This window comes from Pipistrellus hanaki (assembly GCF_964339955.1).
Source record: "Pipistrellus hanaki genome assembly, chromosome: 17".
Lineage (NCBI taxonomy): Eukaryota > Metazoa > Chordata > Mammalia > Chiroptera > Vespertilionidae > Pipistrellus > Pipistrellus hanaki.
Genome location: NC_140519.1, coordinates 43,793,885 through 43,819,770, shown reverse-complemented (window position 1 = coordinate 43,819,770; position 25,886 = coordinate 43,793,885). Strand labels below are relative to the sequence as shown.

Sequence of the window (25,886 nt, the reverse complement as noted above, 5' to 3'; positions counted from 1 at the left end):
TGCCAGCCCCCCGCACGGCCACGGGGACGGGGATATACGCAGGGGCTCTGCAAACTGCCCTCTTCCCCAGAAAAGCCACTCTCCTCTCTTCCTGGTGACTGTGCCAATACTGAAAGGCGCATAACATCCTCTACATCACCTTCATATATATATTTAAAAAAAAAATAGCTTTCTTAGAAATCCAAACGTGGCTTTCGAAGCACATCCATGTCTATAAACGGGTCCTATGCAAATGCCCCATCCCGGGATACGAACATAAGTGCTGCTTTGCAGCCAGTTTACTCCAGGAATCTTCTAGGAAACCAGTGGATTGTAGTTGGTTACATATATATATATATAATTGATTTTTTACAGAGAGGAAGAGAGAGGGAGAGAGAGTCAGAAACATCAATGAGAGAATCATATATCAGCTGCCTCCTACACCCCCCCCACCGGGGATGTGCCCGCAACCAAGGTACATGCCCTTGACAGGAACCGAACCTGGGACCTTTCAGTCCACAGACCAACACTCTATTCACTGAGCCAAACCGGTTTTGGTGTGTTGTTTTTTTAATGTGTCAAATATTGGCCATCACCCCTGGCTGACCCAAATCCACCCACCCCTCCCAGGACAACAGCCCCAAGCCTCCTTCTGGAGTACCCAGCATCGTGCCAAGATGGGGCACAGTTTAAACGCTGGCGGGAAACACACGAGGGGTCCCCCTTTGTCGGTTCAGGCTGCCCCTCCACAGCATTGCCTCCTGTCTCCTGGTGACATCCCCCGGGCGTCACACTCTCCACAGAGACTCTGCGGCTCCTCCGGGCCTTTCTCACTCCCAGCCCAGCCTGTTCGAGTCCAGAGTCCTTGGCTTTTCTGCTCCCAAAGGACAGCCCGGGACCCCATGGACTCCAGCTGTTCTCCAATTTCAAGAATGTGGTTTCTGTTTTCTACTTCCCGGGTCCACTTGAGTCTGAACCTCCTATTGCTATACACCCATTACTGTGACAAAAAGGAGGAAAAATTAGATGGGTAACTTTTCAATGCCACATTGAAAAAAAAGAAGAAGCTCAACAGTTACAGCCAACACAAATATGTGTGTGTGTGTGTGTGTGTGTGTGTGTACATGCACACATCTTTTTAAAGAATGTATGCATACATGCATGTAGGAAAGAGAGAGAAGAAACTCAACACAGTGTTTCTGATACATGATGCTGAGAATTTGGTATTTGCACTTTGTAACAAATACCAGGCATTAGGCTGTTTAAAATTCAAGTCCTTGTCATGCAGTTTTTGCTTTTAATCTGAATCTTGCATACTGCCAGCAGGCCAGATATATACATGCCACGTGGCTAGAAGATAATATGATAGCTATCAGATGGGCTGGGTAAAAACAATGATTCTAGCCCTAGCTGGTTTAGCTCAGTGGCTAGAGTGATGACTGCAGACTGAAGGGTTCCGGGTTTGATCCCAGTCAAGGGCACATGCCCAGGTTGTGAGCTTGATCCTCAGGAGGGGGCTTGCAGGAGGCAGCCAATCAGTGATTCTCTCTCATCATTGATGTTTCCATCGCTCTAAAACCTCTCCCTTCCTCTCTGAAGTCAATAAAAATACATTTAAGATAATAAATAAATAAATAAATAAATAAATAAATAAATCAAGCACTCTCTTCTGATGGAAGATGACAAGAAAATTCTAAAGCAGGAGTGGTGGTGGTTATTATTATTATTATTTTTTAAAATATATTTTATTGATTTTTGTACAGAGAGGAAAGGAGAGAGATAGAGAGTTAGAAACATCGATGAGAGAGAGTCATCGATCAGCTGCCTCTTGCACACACCCCCCCTACTGGGGATATGCCCGCAACCAAGGTACATGCCCTTGACCGGAATCGAACCCGGGGCCCTTCAGTCCCCAAGCCGACGCTCTATCCATTGAGCCAAACCGGTCCCGGCGGTGGTGGTTATTATTACTAGTTTCTCTCTTTATAATAAGATACTCTTTATATTCTAGACTTTCGAAATCTAATCAACAGAGCTTTGCATTCTCAGGAAATTAATATTTAGTAACAATAATACATAAGGTAAGGAAATAGAAGCAGAGGTAAGAAATGTCCTGACTACTTATTAAAATTGAAATTCCCGCCGAAACCGGTTTGGCTCAGTGGATAGAGTATCGGCCTGCGGACTAAAGGGTCCCAGGTTCGATTCCGGTCAAGGGCATGTACCTTGGTTGCAGGCACACCCCCAGTAGGGGGTGTGCAGGAGGCAGCTGATGGATGTTTCTCTCTCATCGATGTTTCCAACTCTCTCTCTTCCTTTCTGTCAACTATCCATAAAATATATTTTAAAAAATAAATAAATAAAATAAAATTGAATTCCCTACCTTCTCTTTTGAATCTGTCTCTCTCTAACTGCAGGAAAAGACCATCGTAACATGAAGAAGGGGCAGGAAAAAAAGAGAAATACAGAGAAGCTAAATTATGATGTAGGCTACCTAGAAGGAGTCTGCAGCTGCGCGAGGAAAGGTCTCCTTGCTCTGGTCTTTCAGAAACAGAAACACCCTCCCTGGCCAGGCCTTCCCGGGAGCTTTGCGAACAAGCCAGGAAGTCTGTGTGAAGAGCTGTAAGAGTAGATGTTGTGGGGTGTCCACCAGCATTGATGTTTCCAGAACACTAGCCCCAAATGGGCAATCTTCTGCCACCCTCTTTTCATATATTGAGACGGGCAAGTCATAGAACTTCAGAATCTGTCCCCACAATCCAGTCCCCAAATTGCTTCCCAGTTACTAGAGTGCCAGCCAGCAGCACGAAACGTGTGTGTTAGCTCTCTGGTTTTCCTTGCCGGTTGATCTTTTTATTTATTTATTTTTTAATTTTTAATTTCAGAGAGGAAGAGAGAGAGAAATATCAATGATGAGAGGGAATCCTTGATAGGCTGTCTCCTGCATACCCCCTGCTGGGGATCGAGCCTGCAACCCCAAGCATGTGTCCTTGGCCGGAATCGAACCTGGAGCCCCTCAGTCTGCAGGCCGACACTCTATCCGCTGAGCCAAACCGGCTAGGGCTTGGCAGTTGATCCTTATTCATCTGTGCCTGTGTACAAGCCCCTCAAATCTGAAACAGAGCTGGCCTTAGGAGACATCCAGTCCCTAGAATCCATCTTTCAGAAGCCCCTTTAATTTTTCAATGCTGCGGACCTTCGGAAGTCTCTCTCTAAATGGCATCACACTTAGTTTATATTTGCTGTCTTCCTAAAGTTAGATATCATTCTTTTCCCTTTTTAATGTGCCTTCTGACATAAATTCTGCTTAGGAAGTTATATTTGGCCAAAACATGGTTGTTGTTGTTTTTAATTCAAATCAATAAGAAGTAATAAATTGAAAAGCACTTATTCTCCTCTTTCGTCAACAAACTATTTCTGAAAACACAGTCTCTCATTACAATAAACACAGAAATCATGGCATGGCTTTTCCTCTTTAACTCCAAGTACTGCTCAGCTTATAGCAGACGGGTTATGGAACATGGCACGAAGCTCCACACAACAAAAAGAGGGTGAAAGAAAGGGGTACATGGTCATTTGGTAGCTTCAGACCCAGAGCTATCAAATAAGGCTTCCCCAGCTTGGCTAACTGACCCAAACCCACACCCCAAAATCTCAAAAAGAAATGACTAAAATACATAATACAATCTTGTTACCAACAGGCAGTAGCAGAAATATGGAAAAGAAAAGAAAACCTTCACAATTATAATGTACTGGTGAGAAATAACAGGTTGCTTTTTTTTTTTTTTTTTTTTTGGCACTTAAGAAAATTGCAAAATCAAAACATTTCTCTGTTCCTTACCTTGACAATATTCAAAGCTCCCCTTTTTCCGGCAGTCACCTATTACTAAGCTCAGTGCTCTCCAAGTGTTGCTTTTGACAGATACCATGCTCCACCAATCGCTCTGCTAATCTCCTCTCTCCTTTTCTGACTGGGGCAGATTCTATGTTCAACAACAAAGGGAAGGGGGGGGAGGGGGGACAAAAACGCATATATCACAACCAGTCTGAAGTAGCACCCATCTGCTTATCCTATATAATAAAAGGCTAATATGCAAATCGACTGAACTGCTGAACGACCAGTTGCTATGACATGCACTGACCACCAGGGGGCAAACGCTCAACGCATGTGGTCAGTGTGCTCCCACATGGGGAGCGCCACTCAGCCAGAAGCTGGGCTCACAGCTGGCGAGTGTAGCTGTGGTGGTGGGAGCTCTCCCGCCTCTGTGGCAGCACTAAGGATGTCTAATGGGGAGCAAGCTTAAACCTTCAGTCAGACATCTCCCAAAGGCTGAGGGACCTCCCCCGCCCCCCCCCCCACCCCCCTGGAGTGCACATATTTCATGCACTGGGCCTCTAATAAGATAATACTAGACCAGTGTGTTAGTTTGTTTCTTAAGAAATAGATACAAGCTCTTCAAAGTTTTGGAAGATACCAAAATAATCCCCAGGTTCTCAATCTTCATAGTGACTTGCTCTAAAGGAGTCTTAATTCTCCAATCCTTTGGCTCAAAGCTAGATACAGTCTGAACCTGACAATTCCTCTTTCCTTAAATTGGTATTAAAATATACGTACATCAATACCTTAAAAGAATGTCAGATCTTCCCTGCTTTGATAAAAAGTGAAATGAAATAATCTGTCGGATATTATGGTTTATTTAGAAAATGATTTGAGACATGTGTTGCCACTTTATATTTTGGAATTTTACATGCAAGTAACATCCTGTCTAAAACAAAGTGGTGTTTCCCTATTCTGAAATTTAAATATTGGCATTAGTAGCTAAAATGGTCTGAAACTACTAATAACAGTAATGCATGAGCTTTATGTAATTAACTGGTTTAAATATATTAGTCACGATTATTGGTGAATTGTTTTACCAAATGAACAAATTCCTATCACATTTATTTTTCCTAGAGTGATTCTAATATTCTAATTTTCCCTGCTACATTAGAAAGATTTAGAATTCACTCATTTTTCCTCAAATATTTACTGAGTGCCTATTACTCACTTTTGCCATTACGACCACTACTATGAGTGGAAAAAGGTATCACTATTCAGTTCATATAATCTATGAAGTAGAAACCTAGCACAATCATATGCACATAAAGTAGGAATTAAATAAGTGAAAAAACAAAGATTTATAGCAGTCTCAAAAAGTATTACGAAGGCTGTTGCTATTATTTTTAAGAGATCAAATTACTTCCTTGAGATTAAAAGTGGTGAATATATTCTGATGTATATAAACAAGCAGATTTTTTTTTTTTTAATCAATACCCTGTTGAATCCCAGAGGGAAGGCTGGGGTGAGTGGATGGATGGGAAGAGATCAACCAAAGAACTTGTATGAGTATATGCATAACCCATGGGCACAGACAATAGGGTGGTGAAGGCCTGGGTGGAGGGGGAGAGAGAGCTTCAAGGGTTAATGGGGTGGGGGAGGGGTATATCTGTAATACTTTCAACACATTATGACTCTGCAATCAGTTTCTCTTTTTTTAGAGTAAAAAATCCTAACATTAATTTGTACATATTCTTGTGAATTCCGAATGCGATAAAACACAGGATGGTATGGATTATCACTGTCTTGTGTCAGGTCTTGGTGACTTTCACCATTTCCATCGAAAGTCAGTTGTTTCTCATTCATTATGGCAAGAAATCAAATAAGCAAATGTTTACCAATACTAGGTACTTCTTAATTGGGCATTATCTTGAAGCTCGACAAAGATAATTAAAGAAAATTAGCTGAAACTGGGAAATGTTTAGTTTACCACGAAACCTAATAATTTCATTCACAAATGGTAAAGCAAAACTTTCAGTAAGTAAGCGACCACAACGCATAGATACACATACACACACGTATAAATACGCAAATACTGGGGGTCCAGAGGGGGTGCCAGGAAGGGAGATTGGAAGTAAATACCTCTAGATGTTAAATATGATTATTTCTGGAAATGAGTCATTCTCTGCGCAACCCTATTATTCCCAGGGTTTCCATTCCAAGGGGACGAACAAGTATTCGAGGGGGAATGAGCATGGATACTTTTCTTAGCTTCAGTCACCATCGCTGATGTGTGTGCTTCAGCAGCCATCAGCAGGAGATGTGAGAGCCTGAGAAAGTGGGTCATGACTGTAGGCAACAGCTCACAGTCTCCACGGAGCACATGAAGGAGGCCAAGCGCAGTCACATCCCACAGGGTCTCTTTCTTCCTTCTCATGCCTGCTACACACCAGACTCATGTCTGCGCCCATTAATAAAACATGGTGGAGTGGCTCTCAGTGTACTATACAGGTGAACATCCTTTAAGGGAAGGCGGGGGAGGGTGGATGGGTGGGAGGTAATCAACCAAGGACCTTGTATGCATATATGCATGGCCATGGACACAGACAATGGGGCTGAGGGAGTGGGGAGGCACAGACTGGAGGGGGTCAATGAGGTGGGGCAGGCTGGAGGGAGTTAATGGGGGGTGAGGGAAGAGGACATATGTAATACTTTCGACAAGAAAGAATTATATACATACATACATACATACATACATACATACATAAATGTCTCATTATAAATGATCCTCCAAGAGAGAATATACTGCTCTCACTTTTTAACTTTACTTGTGTCGATTTTAATCCGAGTATGCTGAGGTGAATAGAGAAAAGCTGGCAGGGGAGATAGTGTTAGGAAATATTTTAAATGTCCACATTCATAAATTCTTACATGCTAGCACAGTGTACAAACATACATTCAAAGTCTACACGAAGCAAACTTCAGGTTACTCATGAGAATTTTCCTCACTTAACTGTTTGATATATAGAACAAATTATATCACAATCAACAGGGTAATTCAAGAAAAGGGGGGAGTTTAGATTTTTCCGAATAATAAAGTTGGAGTCTTGTGTGGGAGCCTTATACAGCCAACACATGAAATGGTCTTCCAATCTGAACTCACAGAATGAGAAATGGCCATGAGCATAGGAAGTACACATCCAGATATTTGGGATATTCATTCCGCCCCAAAGTCTGTGTGTGTCACATGCAAATGACAGTAAACGCCTCTTTTCTTCAGTAATTGCTTTACTAGGAGGCTCAGCCCTCCCGTTTGTAAAACCTCATTATGAGGGGAACAGGCTGAGAAACGTTTAAGAGCTAAAACTACACGGAGTGTAGAATGCTTCAAACAATTTGTAGTTCTACAAGTGCGTTATTAAAAAAGGCTCAACATGTTATATTACCATGGAAATTGTGGAAAACATACATTCCCAAACAAATATTACTTTTTCTCCATGGTATGAAGTAATGAAAACCACATGTGCAGATCTGCGATCCGTGCAGTAGTCCGGGCTGCAGCTAATAGAAAATACAGACAGTGAGCCCTGCTTTATAAAAGATTCTTGTTACAGAAATATAATGTGAAAACCAGATGCAGACAGAAAACCTTCATCACAGATGGGAATGTAATCACTGGCACTCCAGAGTGCTTTTTTTGATCAATTTTAACCATACGCACAATGTATTTATTTTTCTAAGGAATGCAATAACGTGAGAGAACCTTCTATTTGAATTCAGTTAACCTCATATTTATAATGCTTTTATCTGACTCCCCCATCCCTTCCATGTGTACACGGAGCCAAGGTTTTAAAAGGAAGAGTCGCGGGCCTTGGCAAGCCATTCTTGTATCAGTTTATCTTTCAAAAATGTTAATAGGAATAAAGACTACACACACCAGAATCAACCTCAACAGAAAACACGTGCAGTTTCCCATTACTGGGTTTTTCAATCATGGCCAAACACACTTCTCTAGAAAATTCTATCAACACGTGGGGAAATTTCTTTTCCAGTAAACGACAGTGTTCCAAACATGAGCCTTTAGACACACCTCTTTTTATCAATGAGCCTGGCCTGGATCAAACCTTAACTCTAACTTTCCTCTTTCCTTTCATAAAAACTGTAGAGCAGAAATACTGTTCTTTTTGACATTAGTAAAAACACTATTAGCTTTTGGTTCCGAGGAGAATGACCACAAAAGGAGCATTATGTCCTATCGAACTTAGAGAACATTACCTTAGGGATTGTAGCTTACCTTTGTTAAGTCTTCATGATCTCATTTATAGGACAACTAGAGGCCCAGTGCACGAATTCATGCACCAGTGGGGTCCCTCTACCTGGCCTGCAGGATCGGGCTGAAACCGGCTCTCCCACATCCCCTGAGGGATCCCGGATTGCAAGAGGGCACAGGCCAGGCTGACGGACCCCACCAGCAAGTGATTGGGGCAGGAAAGGGACAAAGGAAGTTGGCCAGCTAGGGAGGGACCATAGGAGGACTCCAAGGTGTGTCCTGACAGTCTCACTCAGTTCTGGACCCCAGCAGCAAGCTAACCTACCAGTTGGAGCATCTTCCCCCTGGGGGTCAGTGCATATCATATTGAGCAGTTGAGTGGCCTTAGCATATCATTAGCATATTACACTTTGATTGGTTGAATGGACGACCAGATAACCGGACACTTAGCATATTGGGCTTTTATTATATTGGATTCTCCTATATCCGCAATATGAATTAGTCCACTGAGCACCATGTCTGGCTCACTTGAGGACTACACTCAACTTCCAACAGGAAGTGATTGGGACATTATTACTTGAGTGTCCTCATCATAGACTGCATGAACTAAACTTCAATGTCCCAACTCGTTTCCATGACTACACTCACCCAAATTTTCCTCCTCTCTTCTACCTCTTAATATATATGCAAAGAAACACACAATACTGCCCAGCTGGCATGACTCATTGGTTAAGCATCGACCTATGAACCGATGCTCGTTCCTAGGAGGTCATGCTCGGTTCCTGGTCAGGGCACATGCCTGGGTTGGGGCTTGATCGCCAGTGTGGGGTGTGCATGAGGCAGCCAATCGATGATTCTCTCTCATCATTGATGTTTCTATCTCTCTTCCCCTCTCCCTTCCTCTCTCAAATCAATAAACATCTCTATATATATAAAAGGCTAATATGCTAAGTATCCAACCATCTGACTGGTCGCTATGATACACACTGACTACCAGGGGGCAGATGCTCAACACAGGAGCTGCCGAGCTGCAGTGACTTAGCAGCGGCAGTTCTTAGGTGACGCACCCCGAAACCAGAGAGGAGGGAACCCAATTCCTGTGCGATTCAACCGTAGGCCATGGGTTATGTTGTTGCTGGGGCACTGTAGGCCCGGAATCTGGTTTACTGCACACTTGTGTTTATGTTCCATGTCCTGTAGGACAGCAACTTTGCAGAGTGCCCTCTTGCACTCCGGGACCCCTTGGGGGATGTTGGAGAGCCGGTTTCGGCCCCATCCCCACAGACAGGCCAAAGGACCCCACCAGCCGGAGGGACCCCGGCTCACTCTGCAGACATCGGGATGAGGGACTATGGGAGGTTGGCTCCCGGGCATGTCTGGCCCATCTCACCCAGTCACGCCCCTCCAGCCACCTTCTAATTAATTTCCTCTCAATGTGCACGAATCCGTGCACCGGGTCACTAGTATTTTTCTTTAAAAAAAGAAAGAACCACAGTCCTTATTCTTTCTGACACCCAAGACCCTCCATACAGTGGCACTAACTGACAGCTTTCAGCCTCCCATCCACCTGTGCCCTTTCAGGATGCAGCTCTCTGGTGGATAAACCCCACAGGATGTATCATTCCATCTTCATAGCTTTGTCCGCTGACCCTTTACACAGACTTTTGCATGGCCAGCTCCTGCTTAACACTCAGGTTTCACTCGAGTCACTTCCCCAGAGGTGATTTTTTCCAATGACCCAAAATAAAGATTCACCAGGGGGAACAGCACACCCATCATTCTCTCTGACAGTGTTTTTATTGCAGTCATTGTGTTTAACACTAAGTAGAATACTTTCATCAACATCTTTATTATCTGTCTCCCTCCCCCACCACTAAACAGTAAGCTCTATGGGAGCAGGGTCTTGCCGTCTTTGCTCATTCCTCTATCCTCCATACTTAGAAATGTTCTTGGCACATACAAAGAATAAAACATGGCCATAGCTGGTTTGGTTCAGTGGATAAGCATCAGCCTGTGAACTGAAGGGTCCCGGTTTGATTCCGGTCAAGGGCACATGCCCAGGTTGTGGGCTCCATTGCCAGTAGAAGGCATGCAGGAGGTAGATATCCATACAACCTTCAAGGTGTAAATGCAATCCGGTAGTTTTTATGTATAGTCTTTTCTCCCATTGGAGTTTACCAACTGAGATTCCTGTTGTAGAAAAGACATCTCATCTCATTCTCTATACCTCTTCAGACCCTTCCTCAATGCACTCATTCTGTTGCAAGGCCCACAAAAAAGATTTGTTTATTCCACAGTGTTCATACCAAGTGCCTAGCACAGCAGCTGGCTCATAGAAAGTATCTGCACATCATTATACACTGAATGAACAAAGAAATAAATGAAAACCAAACACTATCTAATTTTTCTTAAGCCCCTTCATTTTATTGAAATAAAGCATTATTTTTAAATCCCTCAAATATTATTATTATTATTATTATTATTATTATTATTATTATTATTTTAATCCTCACCCAAGAATATTTTTCCCAATTTAGAGAGAGTGGAAGTGAGAGGGAGAGACAGAGAGAAACACTGATGTGAGAGAGACACATCAATTGGTTGCCTCCCACATGTCCCCCTGACCAGGGCTAGGAGCCTGCAACAGAGGTATGCGCCCTTGACTGGAATCGAACCCGGGGCCATTCAGTCCTCAGACCAATGCTCTATCCACTGAGCCAAACTGTCTAGGGCACATGTGTCAAACACAAGGCCCGCGGGCCAAATCCAGCCCGCCAGGCCTTGCAATGTGGCCTGCACCGCACTGTCATCACTGCACTCCGCTGTCAGTTTATGACATTGTCAGTTTATGACTGTTCAGTAAACCATTCGGCCCGCGATTTAGGCTGGATTTTAGATTTTGGCCCCTTCTCTGGTTGAGTTCGACACCCCTAGTCTAGGGCCTCAAATATCATTTTAAAGAATAAGAAGATAGTGACCAATCTGATTTATTTTTAGTCAAATCAACAATGCATATATCCAATAAGTTAACAGACCAAGCAATTAAAAAATAGTAGAAAGCTCTTAAATATCTCCTCTGTTACATACACAATTGAATTTTCAAGAAATAAAAGAACCTAAAATGACTACAGCCTACTCATACTGACCATGTGCCTGCTCTGGCCGAAATGGAATCTCGGCTCTTACACTTATCAGGTATTTGACCTTGGACATGTCACCTCACACCTCTAACCTTCAAAATAAATCAGTATAGTAGGATAATAATACCTTCCCAGGATGACACGGAGATAAGCGAAAATACTTATAAAAAGTGCCTGTCACAGTGCCCCCAGTTCAAGTGCTTTTTATCCAAGTGCTGGTTCCTATCATTTAATAGCAGAAAGGTGGCAGTACCTATACTAACAATATAGTTTAAAGCATTAAAATAAAAGCATTAGGTCACTATTCAAAAATGATCTAGAGCAATCCTAAGCTTTTCCTTTCTTAAAGCCACAGCTGCACTATTAGCAATAAAAATACTATCATACAACAATACAAAAATGTGAGGAATGAAGCAGCAGGTCCTAAACATTTTGCAGTGTAAAAAAAAGAGAGGAAAAGCCACAAGCTAAGATTCTGTGACACACATTTTATTGTCCTCATCTAATTTCATCTGTGGAAGAGCATCGTGAGGGGAGAAGAGAAGAGAGAACTAATTATTTCCGAAGACTGGCTTCTCTAAATAAAGGCATCTGTTCCGTGCAGGCATCTTTCACATGAGAGGAAAGCGGGACTTCGAAAGTATCTGCATTCATGATTGATGGGCACTCATCTCCCCCCAAAAAAGACAATTGACCAACTGCAAACATGGTCTGGTTGCTGCTGCATCTACCTCTTTTCCTTCCCTCTCTTTCCTCGTTCCCTCTCCCCCTAACTACCCCCACCTCCCCGCAGAAATGCATAACAATGCAGTATTCCTGTACACTCTAGCAGCAACTTTTCCAAGTGCAGTGAGAAGTCCTGATGACTTCATTTAGCTTTAGTCTAGTCCCATTGCAGCCCATGTGCTGGCCCTGGGCAAGGGGAAATTCCCAGGTGATGGCATTTCAAGACTTTCAGGGGAGCAGCAGGGAGCCCTGGAGCAGAGAAGCTGGGAGTAAAAACGTCTTGGTTCAGAGAACCTCCAGGGCTGATTTACAAAATGACCTCATTCATTCCCAGGTGAGTATTAAGTAAGACAATACGTGCGCCTCCATGAAGGCCTCGAATGTGCCCTCTCCCTATGCACATCTGTCTGAACCTCTCCCTGTGCACATCTGTCTGAACTGAACACCGGCTGCCTTTCTGAAATCACCTCTCCAAATGGAAATGCTAACAGTGAGACCATATACCCACTTCCACTTCTGGAGTCACAGGGCCTGGGGGTGAAATGGCCTGTCAGGCTGTCCACAGCCATCCCTGATTCATTAGGCAGCAGAGCATGTGGGATTCCCACACAGTGTCCAAAAAGACAAGGCTGGCCCTAACCAGTTTGGCTCAGTGGATAGAGCATCGGCCTGCAGAATGAAAGGTCCCAGGTCCGATTCGAGTCAAGGGCATGTACCTTGGTTGCGGGCACATCCCCAGTAGGGGGTGTGCAGGAGGCAGCTGATCGATGTTTCTCTGTCATTGATGTTCCTAACTCTCTATCCCTCTTCCTTCCTCTCTGTAAAAAAATCAATATATGTATATATATGTATATATATGTATATATATTTTATTTTTTTTATTTTATTTTATTTTATTTTTTTTTTTAAGACAAGGTTGGGTGGGGAAGGAGTGGAGACGGAGGTAGAGGAGAATGCTGGAGGGGCAGTGCTCAGCCTGGGGAGGTGCCCAAAATCAGATCTGTCTGTCCAAGAGAGAAGGGAAGAGGGTCCTGCCAGCTACGGGATGACTTGGCTGCCTCTGGCAGAGGACAAACTGGGAGCCACAAAACTGATTTTTAGTCTCATTGGGTCCCTGATCAAAGGGACAGTTCCAAGTCATAAACATGTCCACACACACAATATTTTGCTTACAATTTTCAGGGAGACCATACTTTATAAAAATCTCACCTGTGTACTTCAGGGCAAAAAATAAAAATAAACACACAAAACTAGATAAGATGTGCACTGTTGATGCTGCATGTGAACCAACCGCCTCACAGTGTGCCTAGGGCTAATTCTGTCCATGGGAGTGTTGTTTGTTTGTTTGCATTGCTGAAACATACACACCAAAATATGACAGCAATAAGTTGTATATTTTGTAAGAGAAAACACAGACAGGGTCCAAGGTGGAAAGAGATTGAAAAAGAAACCTGTTCTTGGTACCCAATTTTCATTTTCATCTTAGCCATGAAATATTTCAGAACAGTATTAGGTAAATAACTTGAATTCAAGGCAGGAACGATCAACAAATATTTTTGAAAACATCCACTAGTACCCTGATTGCTCTAGACTCCTACAAACCAGAAGAGAAGTCATGTGGGTGGTAGGTAGCAAACATTGAATGTGGTAAGTCCTACTTCTGGGGAGGAGAAGTCACAGAGAGTCATTTCATTATAGACTTGGGAGAGAATGTACCATGTTTCCCCGAAAATAAGACATCCTCCGAAAATAAGACCTAGCGCATGGGAAGGTAAGACATCCCCTGAAAATAAGACCTAGCGCAACTTTGGGAGAAAAAATTAATATAAGACACTGTCTTATTTTCGGGGAAACAGGGTAATAGGATCCTTTCAGGAAAGGGTCTTGATTAAGGCTGAGGTGAGAAAAGTCTAGCAACTCAGCATGTTGTCTATCTCGAACATCTCTATATCCCCAGCTGTCAAGCGGGGCCAGCCTCTTCATGAAGTATTTGCTGAATGAAGAGAAAGGAGATTAATTCCAAAGGGGCCAGGTGGGACACTGAGCATGAGCAAGCGAGTCTTGACTGAAAGTTATGCTTCACACATATCTCATGGGATCCTCAAGACAACCTTAGGAAGTCATGTCATCACTACCCAGATGAAGCAGGGTTATTTCCAGGTGAAGCAGGAGAGGGGAGGAGATAGGACAGGTCAGGTGGCAGAGCACTGAGTCTTTCCACCACTCCACTCCACTGCCTCTGGCAGTTAACAGAGCAACCCTGTTTCCCCCTCCAGGAGGACAGAACCCGCCCATCGCAGGCTGATGCTACAGTCTCTGGCCTCACAGTGAGTGAAACAGGAACCAGACTCACAAAAAGACTCAAGAGGACCGAGTGACCTACAATAAAAACTCTCCTTACAATCATTCAGGCCTGGGCCCCCTGCTTCTGCCAAAGAAACTACTCCTGTCAGCTTCTGGGACATACCACCACCAATAGTCCTTTTTAACAGCCTATGGTTAATTTTTATCAAGCACAACTGACAACAGAAAAACCTAAGTCTCCAAAAAATTAAATTCTGTTGCAAAGGGTAAAAATCCCTTCCTTTTTACGGCAGAGTAGGATTCTATTGTGTAAAATGAACCAGTCAGAGAAAGACAAGAACCATATGACCTCACTTGTGTGTGGAATTTAATGAACAAATTGAACTACCAAGCAAAGCAGAGACGGACTCATAGATAGAGAGCAGGCGGACAGCTTGAGGGGGAGGGTGTTGGGAGAGGGGGATGAAGAAAAAATTTTTAAAAAGAGAGAGAACTCGTGGACATGGGCAACAGTCTGGTGATTCTGGGGGGTGAGGGAGATGATGGAGGTGGAAGGGGGCAGAGAGGGGCTAAATGATGATGGATTAATTAAATTAAAAATTCGATTCTGCCCGATTTTATAACAAAACCACAAATGGGAAGCTAAAGAGACTTGGCTTTGGGTGATGAGCACACAACACAGTGCTCAGAGGATGTTTTATTGAGTCGTGCACTTGAACTTGACATCTGTATGGGTTTATGAACCAATGTTACCCCAGTAAATTCAATTAAAAATATTTTTTAAACTATTGGATCATAAAAGTAAATAAAACATGTCAAACAGGCTGCCCACAACCCCATTACAATAACTTTGCCTTGATAAATCCTACCTGACTGGTGACAAGCTTGAATCCCAACTCCCTCTCCAGCCTCTAAAATTTCATTCACTGTATCATTTAACGGGCAAGTCATCAAACCCTGTGATCATGTGTAGATATTTAATTCATCCTGCGTGGGATTACCGTTCAGTGGGAACTGAGCCTGCTACCTGCTCGGTTTCTCCATCTAACATACTGCTTTGCACATTTATTAACTTACTAAAGGTTTTCAGCCAAGACTACAAATTTCAATTTTCTTTCAGATCCTCTAAAAGGTGTCATTATCCGTGTTCCCCAAAATGCACATGCTTTTCTTTAAAAATACTCAAATTAGGCTTAATGATGTGCTTATTCTGTTGTCCTTCACTTATATTTTTCCTCTGATATATATTTTTTAATATATTTTATTGATTTTTCTTACAGAGAGGAAGGGAGAGAGAGAGCTAAAAACGTCGATGAGAGAAGAAACATCCATCAGCTGCCTCCTGCACACCCCCTACTGGGGATGCCCGCAACCAATGTACATGCCCTTGACCGGAATCGAACCTGGAACCTTTCAGTCCGCAGACCGACGCTCTACCGCTGAGCCAAACCCGTTTCGGCTTTCCTCTGATATTTTATATCTGCTCCCTCACGCCAACTCAAAGCTTGACTTAGACATGACAATGGAGATGGATCCCATTTGCTTTCCATTTAGACCTGAACCCACCTATCTACCCTGATTTCCACAAAGGGATAAGAATTCACTGCCCAGCCAAAACCAGTTTGGCTCAGTGGATAGAGCATCAGCTTGCAGACTGAAGGGTCCCAGGTTCGATTCCGATCAAGGGCATGTACCTTGGTTGCGGGCACATCCCCAGTAGGGGGTGTGCAGGAGGCAGCTGATGGATGTTTCTTCTCTCTTATCTCTCTCCCTTCCTCTCTGTAAAAAAATCAATAAAATATATTTTTTTTAAAAAAAGAATTCACTGCCCACATATGTTTCCCACCAAAGGCTAAAACATGGGTCTGGTTTCTAAATATACCTAGCTAGACATGAGAATGAAAAAGGTAACAGGTAAGCAAAGGGTTTGGTAGTAAAGAAGACTCGTCTGACACATGATAAAGGTTAGCCAATCCTCACACTCACTGAACAAGAACACTTTCACAGGAAAGGTTTACTATGTCAGTCTGATAAACACCACTGTTCCCGTCCCAATATCATCTGCTGTTCTCCCCAGCTGTGTTTGCTCATCACTGTGTACATAACATATGCAGAGATTCAGAAAATAAACTAGCAGTCTTCCCTAACCTGCCTCACAGCTCACATCTCCCTGTGTCCTGAGGTTAGGGTAGAGAGCACAGTACATCTTGTCTTAACCAAGCAGATCAACCGCCTTCCTCAGATTTTGTACTTAAAGCACAACTTACATCCTGCTCAGGACATCCGCTGGGGGCTAACTCCCCAATCTTTGATATTCTGCTTGCCAGATCTAATGTGCATCTGAAATGCTCTCTTGCAAATGCTACTAGCTCCCTGCACCACGACTACATGTCAGCACTTGCAAGTACCAGCATGTCTCTACTTTTGCCAAGTCTTTCTGACCTCCTACTGGTCACCAGGTGCACTCCCACGAGGTACAATAGAAGGGGCCTCTGCAATACTCTTTGTAACAGCACCTTTCTCTCCTGGTGCTTGAACAGACCTGGCCCCATCTAGCTGACCCCTGTTCTGGCAAGGGTGCCTCTTATTATTATGCCTCCTAGCTGTTGAGCTTCCTTAGACAAACTGCCATTACCTCTCAGGGTACTATTTTCTCCAATGCAATATTCACTCCAGTCAACTCAGGTTGACTAAAAGCTCACCACATAAGTATTTTAATCCATTCTCCTTTATTGGGGGGGAAAAAAAAAAGTTCAATTTGGCCTCCCACTGAACTTTGAATGCCAACGAGAAGATATTCTACAACCCATGAAGCAACAGTGATTTCTAAATGACAGATGAAAATAACCTAACTTCAATTGTAGATATTGCTGAAGAACAGGAGAATTTTTGTTGTAGTTGTTGTTAATAGTCAACTGAGGATATTTTTTCCGTTGATTTTTAGGGAGAGGGGAAGTGAGAGGGAATGACAGAGAGAAACATCGATGTGAGAGAAACACATATACACATCGATTGGTTGCCTGCTGCCTGGGCCAGGGCCGGGGAGGAGTCTGCAACCAATGTATGTGCCCTTGACCGGAATCAAACCCGGATCCTTTGGTCCGCAGACTGATGCTCTACCTGCTAAGCCAAACCAGCCAGGGCAAAAACAGTAGATGTTTCTACTGCCATCCTGGATGATGACAAAGCACTCAACTTGACCAAATCACAAATGTAAGAATGCAACAGCTCCTAAACTACAAAGAAATTCAGCCCACGTTCTTTTTTTTTTTTTTTTAATTCACAAATTAGGATTAAATTTCTAACAATGTCTATATTTTTTACAAACTAAAGAAGAGTACAAAATTAAAGTGTTATTGGTAATAACTGGGCTTTTAACTCTTTTTAGGCGCGTCAGAAAACTTTCTTCAAACAATGCAAGTGGGCAATTTTCCAGTCTTTCTGATTTAAGAACTGATTCTTAGCCAAATGATAATGCTCCTGATTCATTTAAATAAATTGTTACTTACCAGGTTCTCTCCAAAAATGATTTAAAGAGGTCATTCTCTAAATACCCAAGTGAAGTGACTTTAGTCCAAACCGTGAGACTGTGGGGTACAGTGAATACATGATAAGCACAACCAATCACCACCATTCTCTAGCCCAGCCCATTACACCTGCCCCCAGGCACCGAATTCATCCTCCAGCAACTCTGAAGGAAAAGGATCAAAGTTAATTTATTGAGGGGAAAAAAAACTAAAATCCTTTGATCCTTCTCATTGCATAAAACAGGTTCATTCCTCCAGCACTCACCTCTGGGAAAGGTACAGAAACAGCTAAAATCTCAGACAATCATGTAAGGTCCAGGATGGCTATGGGAAAAATGGCTCCCTTCTGCCAGTGCCACTCTTTCCAAAGGGGAACAGTAGAAAGACAGCAATGTTCTACACTGATTTCATTTCCCAGTTATATGGAGACTAGTTAGTCCCCCCAACTAAGAATTAAAAATATAAATAAGGCCCTACCTGTGTTGGTTCAGTGGATAGAGTGTCGGCCTGCAGACTGAAGGGTTCCATGTTTGATTCCAGTCAAGGACACATGCCCTGGTTGAAGCCCAATCCCTAGTAGGGGGCATGCAGGAGGCAGCCAATCAATGATTCTCTCTCATCATTGATGTTTCTATATCTCTCTCCCTCTCCTTCCTCTCTGAAATCAACAAAAATATTTTTTAAAGTAATATATATATATATATATATATATATATATATATATATATATATATATGGATTTATTTTCATTCACCTAATCATGGGAAATTTCTGAAGGCTTACTCGATATCATATATAGGCTCATACATATTAACATTGAGAAGCCTATTAATCACTGAGTCTGCCCATCACTTCACTTCTGAAGAGGGAAGCTGAGGGCTAGACTGTGCCGCCAGCCAAACAGCAGGTCAGTGACTGCACTGAACAGGGAACCCCAGTTCACCAATTAGTCAGAGAAAGGCGCACATACCAGGCCCATCCTTTTGTAACACAAAGAGTGCTTGATACTATAGAACTACAGTCACAAATTCACAATGGCTCAGAATCCCTCTCCTTCTATCTGAAAAAGTGACCAGGAAGTTGGACCTAGCTAATTGGGTGATGCTGAAATCAAGACAAGCTCTCGGACCAGGGACCCTGGGCAGAAGACGGGACCATGGTGCCGAATGACAGATCAAGAAAGAACACAGACTTATTCCTCATAGATTCAGTGAAGTGTGGGAAGGTGGTATTTGACAAGAGAAAAATCTGAGATTGGAAATACGGAGGGACACAAACTGGCATATACTTGGGGATATCCAACAATATCTATTTCCTAGTAGCCGATCTGTTTCCTAGGATGAGGGTGGGAGCATAGGAGGAGAAAACAGCTATGGATAGGTGTCAAAGCTGTTAAGGAGAACATTAAACTAGGTATTCAAAGAACAAGAAATTTGGGAACACAGTAGGTAATCAATGTGGGGAACACACGGAAACTGCAGTTTTCCATGAAGGCAAAAGGTCAGGTCAGAAGAGCAACGACAGCAATCTTGGAGTGAGGGCTGGAGCTCTCTGAGATGAAGAGAGTGACATGCTAGTTCAGCATTTACTTAAAATCAGTGATGGCCTGTAAGGGGGGGAGGGGGGGTGGGAGAGGGGTAACTCCAAGCTCATAGTAGGTTTCTAACACTTGGCAGTTCTTTTCTCTCCCAAGACCAACAACTAGGTGGCAGCCCCAAAGAGCCTGGAGCACATGCAGAAGTGGTAGGTGCCCCAGGAGATAAAAGATTAATGAAGTGAGTCAATCACATCACCGAAGGCACTTAGAAATGCCCAGAGTTTTAGACAAATGATGGGGAAACTTTATATCCGTGCCCTTTCTCCACAACAAGATTTATATTCTAAAGGCCCCATTCACCCAAATACTAACTTTCCTTCGACATCTTGACCAACATGAAACTACAAAAACAAATGCTTGCTTTATTTCTTCTAGAGTTACCTTACACAGATCATCATGCCCTAGCCAGCTTGGCTCAGTAGATTAAGAGCATCAGCCAGCGGACCAAAGGGTCCCAAGTTGGATTCCGGTCAAGGGCATGTACCTCTGTTTCAGGCTCCTCCCCTGCCCTGGCACATGCGAGGGGACAACCAATCAATGTTTCTCTCACATCAATATTTCTGTCTTCCCCTCTCTCTTCCACTCTCTCTAAAAATCAATGGAAAAATATTCTTGGGTGAGGATAAAACACACACACACACACACACACACACACACACACACACACACACATTATACAGGTAATCTCAACTAGAACTATCGAAGAAGGAGGACATTCACAAAGTAGGTCTCTGAATCAGAGCCTGGACATCACATCATGAGTATGAACATTTCTTTGAAGAGTCCCGAGAAGTTCTCCCCTGTGGACACTATCTAAGGTCCTCAGGCTTCAGCACTGAGCAAGGCTCCAGCACAAACCACTCATTAGAAGAGGCACCAAAGGATGGGGCTGTCCCTGTGGAATACACTTTCTGACCCTGACATATGACTCGGCTCGGTTTCTTCAAGGTGGCAAAGACCTGAGGGGGAGAGGGTAGAGTACCAGGAAACATATCCACATGAGGACCCAGGTCAGTGAAAGATGCGTTAGCCCAATATGCCACCATTTGAATATGCCACAATTTGGTTTCAAATCTGAAATTCCTTCAGTGCGTTATTCTTTGGATGGCTACCTAGATGTCCTCGCGAGAACACACGCCATACAGAGTGGGGCAAAAGTAGGTGTAAAGTTCTTTTTATGAAAAACTAGACAATTAATCAATTAATCATAATGTAAGAATAAACTGTTCCATGTGAACCAACTTTGGCCCCACCTTGCATTGTTCTTTAAACCACTTCTTCTTCAGAATCTTCTGAATCGGTGTCATGAGAAGCACTGCATTTGTTAATCCAGAATGCTAATGAGTCTCATTGTCCGTCATACCCCAGTAGCCCATTCTGCAGATATTCTGGGTTTATTTATCTGTGAAAGGGGTGTCTGGAAATTCCAAGGGTGAAGCCACAAGCTACACAGCCTCTAGCTGATCCTACCCAGTGATCACATCTCACCCTGGACAAATGACTGTCAACACCGGTCAACCCAATGCAATTGTGGATACAGTTCACATTGAACCTGATCCAAATTTCATCAGTCTTCTGCCTTAATCCTCTATGCCCAGTTTCAAATGGATTGCACTGCCATTCTTATTACAGGGATGAAGCATTATTTTATACTGATTATTTAAGATGTGTTAGGGTTTTCTTCCTCATTAATTCCGGATGATTTAAAAAAAGAACATGTCTTTCCTAGAAATGTCACTAGTGAAAAGCATCTAATTTTTTCCTCTAATGCAGTATTTTCCCTGTCCATAAAACTTATTTGATTAGCAGTGCCACAGAAGCTAAAGCTTTTGTATGCAGGCACTCAAGCATAATTTAATCATTTTATTTAAGCATGAGAAATATTATCCTGAAAGCTCAGTTAGGTAAAAAAAAAAAAAAAAAAAAAAATCTCTCTGATTAGTTTAAACTTACATTTCCAGGTATATTAAAAGTGAAATAAATCACAGGATGCTCAGTACGCAATGGAACAGTGTTAACTTGTTATAATAGTCAGCAGTAAGCTAAAAAAAAAATGTATTGTTAGAGAGTATAAGGAATAACCTTCTCATTTGAAATAACTGTATTTAAACAGGCCTTTTTAAAATAAATTTTGATTTGTACGAACCCCTTTTATAAATACCCGGTTTTCACCTATGGAAACCACTTTCCTAGCCAAACAAGATGAGGTTCTAATTGCATAATACCATTTATCTGCCGAGGATAAAAGTGCCAACAAATGAAAATGCACATTAGGCAAGAGGTTGTCAAAAAAAGAAAATTGCCTCTTTTTTTTTCTTTTTTGTTTTGTTGTGCGTTATGTGTTTGGTGTGTGTGTGTGTGTGTGTGTGTGTGTGTGTGTGTGTGTGTTGTGTTGGGTTTTTTTTTTTTTTTAATAACCCACTCACTAACAAAAGACTGCAGTGGCTTCCAAATTATAGGTTGTTATTTTTAGTGGAAGTAGTTCAATATTCATATTGGAGCAGATGTAGCAGTTTAACAAAACAGCTCTTCAAATCCTGCACAAATTGAAAACAGGAAAACTGATTGCATTTTCCCTTATCACTTTCCTTTTCTGAATCGACACTTTTGGCCTTCTGAAAATGTACACATGGCTTTCCTCTCAAAAGCACCTGCTGATCAAATAGAAACCTAACATTTTCATGAAAACGGTATAAAGGACCAGTTTTGTTCTAACCGCCACACAGGGCATCCGTTGCCTACTTGATGGCAAAAATTGCTGTGTAGAAGGCCCGTGAATAATAGCTTTATATTTCCATGGCGGTTCCAAAAACTACGTTGTCTTTTTTTTAGTTTCTCGCATATTCACTTTTTGTAGAATCCACGTTTTCTTTGACTTGATGTCTGCCTAACAGTTTTCTTAGGCAGAGCCTCAACAGAGCGGAGTGTATAAAAGAGCAGACGACACTAAGAAAATAAGGAATACTTGGAATTCATTTTCTCTGCCTCTACTTCAAATACGCATATATTTATCTTTACCTATTACCGTCTAGGCGTGCAGGTCGGGGCAAAAGTAGGTGTACAGCTGTGGGTATGTGGAACGCAGGGCTTACTCCTGCAATGTTATTAACTAACTATTGGATTATTTTCCATCAGGACTGTAAACCTACTTTTGCCCCACTTCTGTATGCCACCCACCGAAGTCAAACAAGGAGCAAGCAGTCAAGCCAGTGCCTATTGTAAAAGGGGACTCACACGGCCTCTCATCAGGCAGAGGTTCTGCAGGTTCTCGGATATCTGACTGTCCCGGACAGGGTTGTCCCCACGCGCAAACTGGTACCCATCCACAGGATGTGACCAACCACTTCCTACCCCCAGCAAGGGTCGATCTTGAAAATGGTTATTATTCGGAAAATCTGCAAGGGTGCTATCTAGGCTGCTTCGGAGGTTTTTAAATAAAAGTGCTCCACGCATCTCTCTGGACCACCCAGTTCTGGGTAGCATGAAAGATGCTCGGACAACACGCTGTCTCTCCTTTGGCCGCTCAGCCCTCAGAGCTCTGCTCCCCGTGCTCCCCCCCCCTCCCCCCCCCCCCCAGGGACCCAGGCTGTCCATCCGGATCCTGCCTGGGGGACCAGGGAACCTGAAGGCAGACATGGCCACAGTCATACATGTGCCACTCCGTTGCACCATGCTCACTGAGGCAACAGCAAACCTGAGATGTCAATATGCTCAGTCACTGGCAGTGAAATGATGGGGCTCTATTGTCTTACCCCAAAGGATGTGCTGTCAACAAGAAAACATGCCCCCTGGCTCCAAACAAATTGTCAGGCGCCTTTCAGAGACTGGATCGTGTTTATGTATGAAAATACCCATCCTGACAAGGGGCAAGAGGCAAAACCATCATTTTTCCCCCCACGTTCACCCATCTCAGGGACTTTCCCGAGTTAACATTACAGTTTTTGGAAACACGCTCATATGAATCCATAAAACACTCTGCGTTCCTCTTTTGAAAAGCTAACTCCGAGGAAGACATGGCCACGGTTCAAATCCAAAGTCCCAGCCTACCTAAACAGACTTTTCTCTCTGGACCACGCGGAAACCACACCAGAAAAATAAACCGATATCCCAGGAAAAGTCAGCTGTGTCGGCTTTTCTCACTCCTTAGCATCCATGCATCACTCTTTCACATCAAGTCATGTAAAACCAGGCACAAACGACCAATTCCCGAAGACTCTATCTTTTTTCTCAGTTTGTCAATCCTCCAAATAAGGGGTAAGAGAAACTCGTGTTAAAATAAGGGGGGAGGAGGGGGGAGAATCAGATATTTAAGTCATTCAAATGCTCCCCAAGTTCTTGGGGCCCCCCTCGCCCTGGCAGACCGTCCCCCCTTAAAATCAAAAGGGACTAATCAAGTTGTTAAGAAGCTCTTTCTCTCCCCTCTTCATCCCGAAGGCTTCATGTCCAGTCAATAAATCAGCCATTGTTCCCCTTTTAGAGAGTCTCTTCAGAGCTATTCAGGCTGCCAGACCTAAACCCGAGGCCAGATAAGGCCCCTTTGGTGATCTCACCTCGGCGTGTCCAGTCGGGATAGCGGAGGTGATGGGAGATAGCGGCCAGGCCGGGGCTGAGGTCCCCGCGTCACCCATACAACAAAAGGCAGACTCCTCTTCCTCCCTCCGCTAATCTCTGAACGTGAATTCCCTCTGCCTGCGGCCGGGGAGCCACAGATAGCACGTTACATCTTCACTTCTCCTGGTCTTATCCACTTCTGCATCGTCGGGAGAGGGAGAGAGGGAGAGAGAGAAAATCGGCCTCTCCCCGCTCTCCCTCCCCCTTCCCCTCCTCTCTCCCCCCTTCACCCCCCCCAATACCCAGCTCCTTCCCACCTCTCCCTCCTCCCCTCTCGCCTCCCCTCCTGCTCACTGAGATTACCTTCTGGCAAAGGAGCGCAGGAGAGGCCGAGCGGCCCAGGCGGCCCCGGACGGTGGCTTTGTATTCATTAAACACACATCAGAGCTTATCAGAAGTAAAAGGCTTGTCAGGATGGCACATTGTGTGTGAGTGAGTGTGCGCGCGGGGAGGCGGGGGAGCGGAGCCCGAGTGCATCGGGGTGATTACAATATCAGCAGGGCCCAGATGGAGGCAGGAAAATAAACAGAGGGTGCATGTGAGACAGAGCAGGAGAGGGAGGAAAAGTAGGAGAGAGAGAGAGAGAGAGAGAGAGAGAGAGAGAGAGAGAGAGAGAGAGAGAGGAGAGACAGACTGGAGGAGGGGGGAAAAAATAAACCTGAAGGAATCAGGGGAGGGTTTCAGGCCCTAGGAGAAGAGGCAGGGAGCAGTGAGTAGGATGGAGGGACCCCAAGGCTGGGTGAGAATGAACGGCGGGTGGTCTCCTGCATTCCCAACTCTGTCCCTAATCTGAGAGAGAGGGAGGGGTCCGGGCTCACCAGCTCTGTTCCTGCTCCAGGGCCAGCCCATGGGCATGTTGGAGGTTCTGTGGAGGGCAGAGGGAGAGGATGGCAAGGAGCTACCTGCCTGCTTCCCTCCACCCAAATAGCCACCATGTGTAAGACAACCCTGGGTGAGTGCTCAGAGCAACTGCACGGCCTTCCAGCCAACCTCCAGTGGGAGTCCTGGCCTCTTTCTTTGCCGACCCCAGCACCCCTAAATCACTTCCATGCACACACACACACACACACACACACACACACCCCCAAGACAGGGAGGGCCAGACACAGGCCAGACACTGAGCCTCTCTGGATTGTCATGCATCCGGCACATGACGGTGCAACCAGCATTCCTGTGATGAGGAGGAGCACTCAGGATGGGCGGCCGCAGGTGACTCCTACAGACACCTGCCCCCTCCAGAGACTGTGTCGAAGGGAGGTCCCTCTATGTGTGCATCTCAGAGTCTAGGCTCCAGGTGGGAATTTGAAATGGAGGCAACGAGTCCCTGCATCACCGCTCTGCGCCCACCCAGGCCCCAAGGACCCCTCAGAGGTGAAGCAGGGCGAAGGCGTGTCCCTCAGACCAGAGTTCCTCCTCTACCCCGTTGGGGTTAGGAAGGAGATGCTACATCCGGTCAGTCTCCTAGCAGCCCCTTTTCCCTCTTAAAGGCACCCATCAGACCATCTGAACACCTGGTCAGATACTTAATGGAGGGCAGATAGTGCATCGAAAAGGTCACTCTTGCCCTAGCGGGTGTGGCTCAGTGGATAAGGTGTCAACTTGCGGGTTGGAGGGTCCCTGGGTTCAATTCCGGTCAAGGGCTCAATCCCCAGTAGGGGGCGTGCAGGAGGCAGCCAATCAATGATTCTGTCTCATCATTGATGTTTCTCTCTCTCTCCTCTCTGAAATCCATAAAAAATATATTAATGTAGCCCTAGCTCAGTGGATAGAGCATCTGCCTGCGGACTGAAGGGTCCCCAATCAATTCCAGTCAGGGGCACATGCCTGACTGCTGGCTCCATCCCCAGCAGGGGGCGTGCAGGAGGCAGCCAATCAATGATTCTCTCTCATCATTGATGTTTCTCTCTCTCTCTCC

General features: G+C 44.2%; 1 protein-coding gene across 3 annotated transcripts in view; it reads right to left on the bottom strand.

The window, feature by feature from the left end:
- Positions 1–25,886, bottom strand: part of RUNX1T1 (RUNX1 partner transcriptional co-repressor 1) — a 137,856-nt gene that overhangs the window by 104,390 nt on the left and 7,580 nt on the right. Inside the window, exon 1 of one of the 3 annotated variants that reach the window (XM_084864727.1) lies at positions 23,911–24,114. The exons of 1 other annotated variant lie outside the window; for it this stretch is intronic. Coding sequence is in view for 1 of the 2 variants with exons in the window: in XM_084864719.1 (XP_084720845.1) it covers positions 3,821–3,908 (88 nt within the window). In the remaining variant the exon portion in view is untranslated. Of the gene's footprint in view, positions 1–3,820; positions 3,943–23,910; positions 24,115–25,886 lie in introns of those variants that run through there. One more of the 3 variants, XM_084864719.1, reaches the window with a different exon arrangement.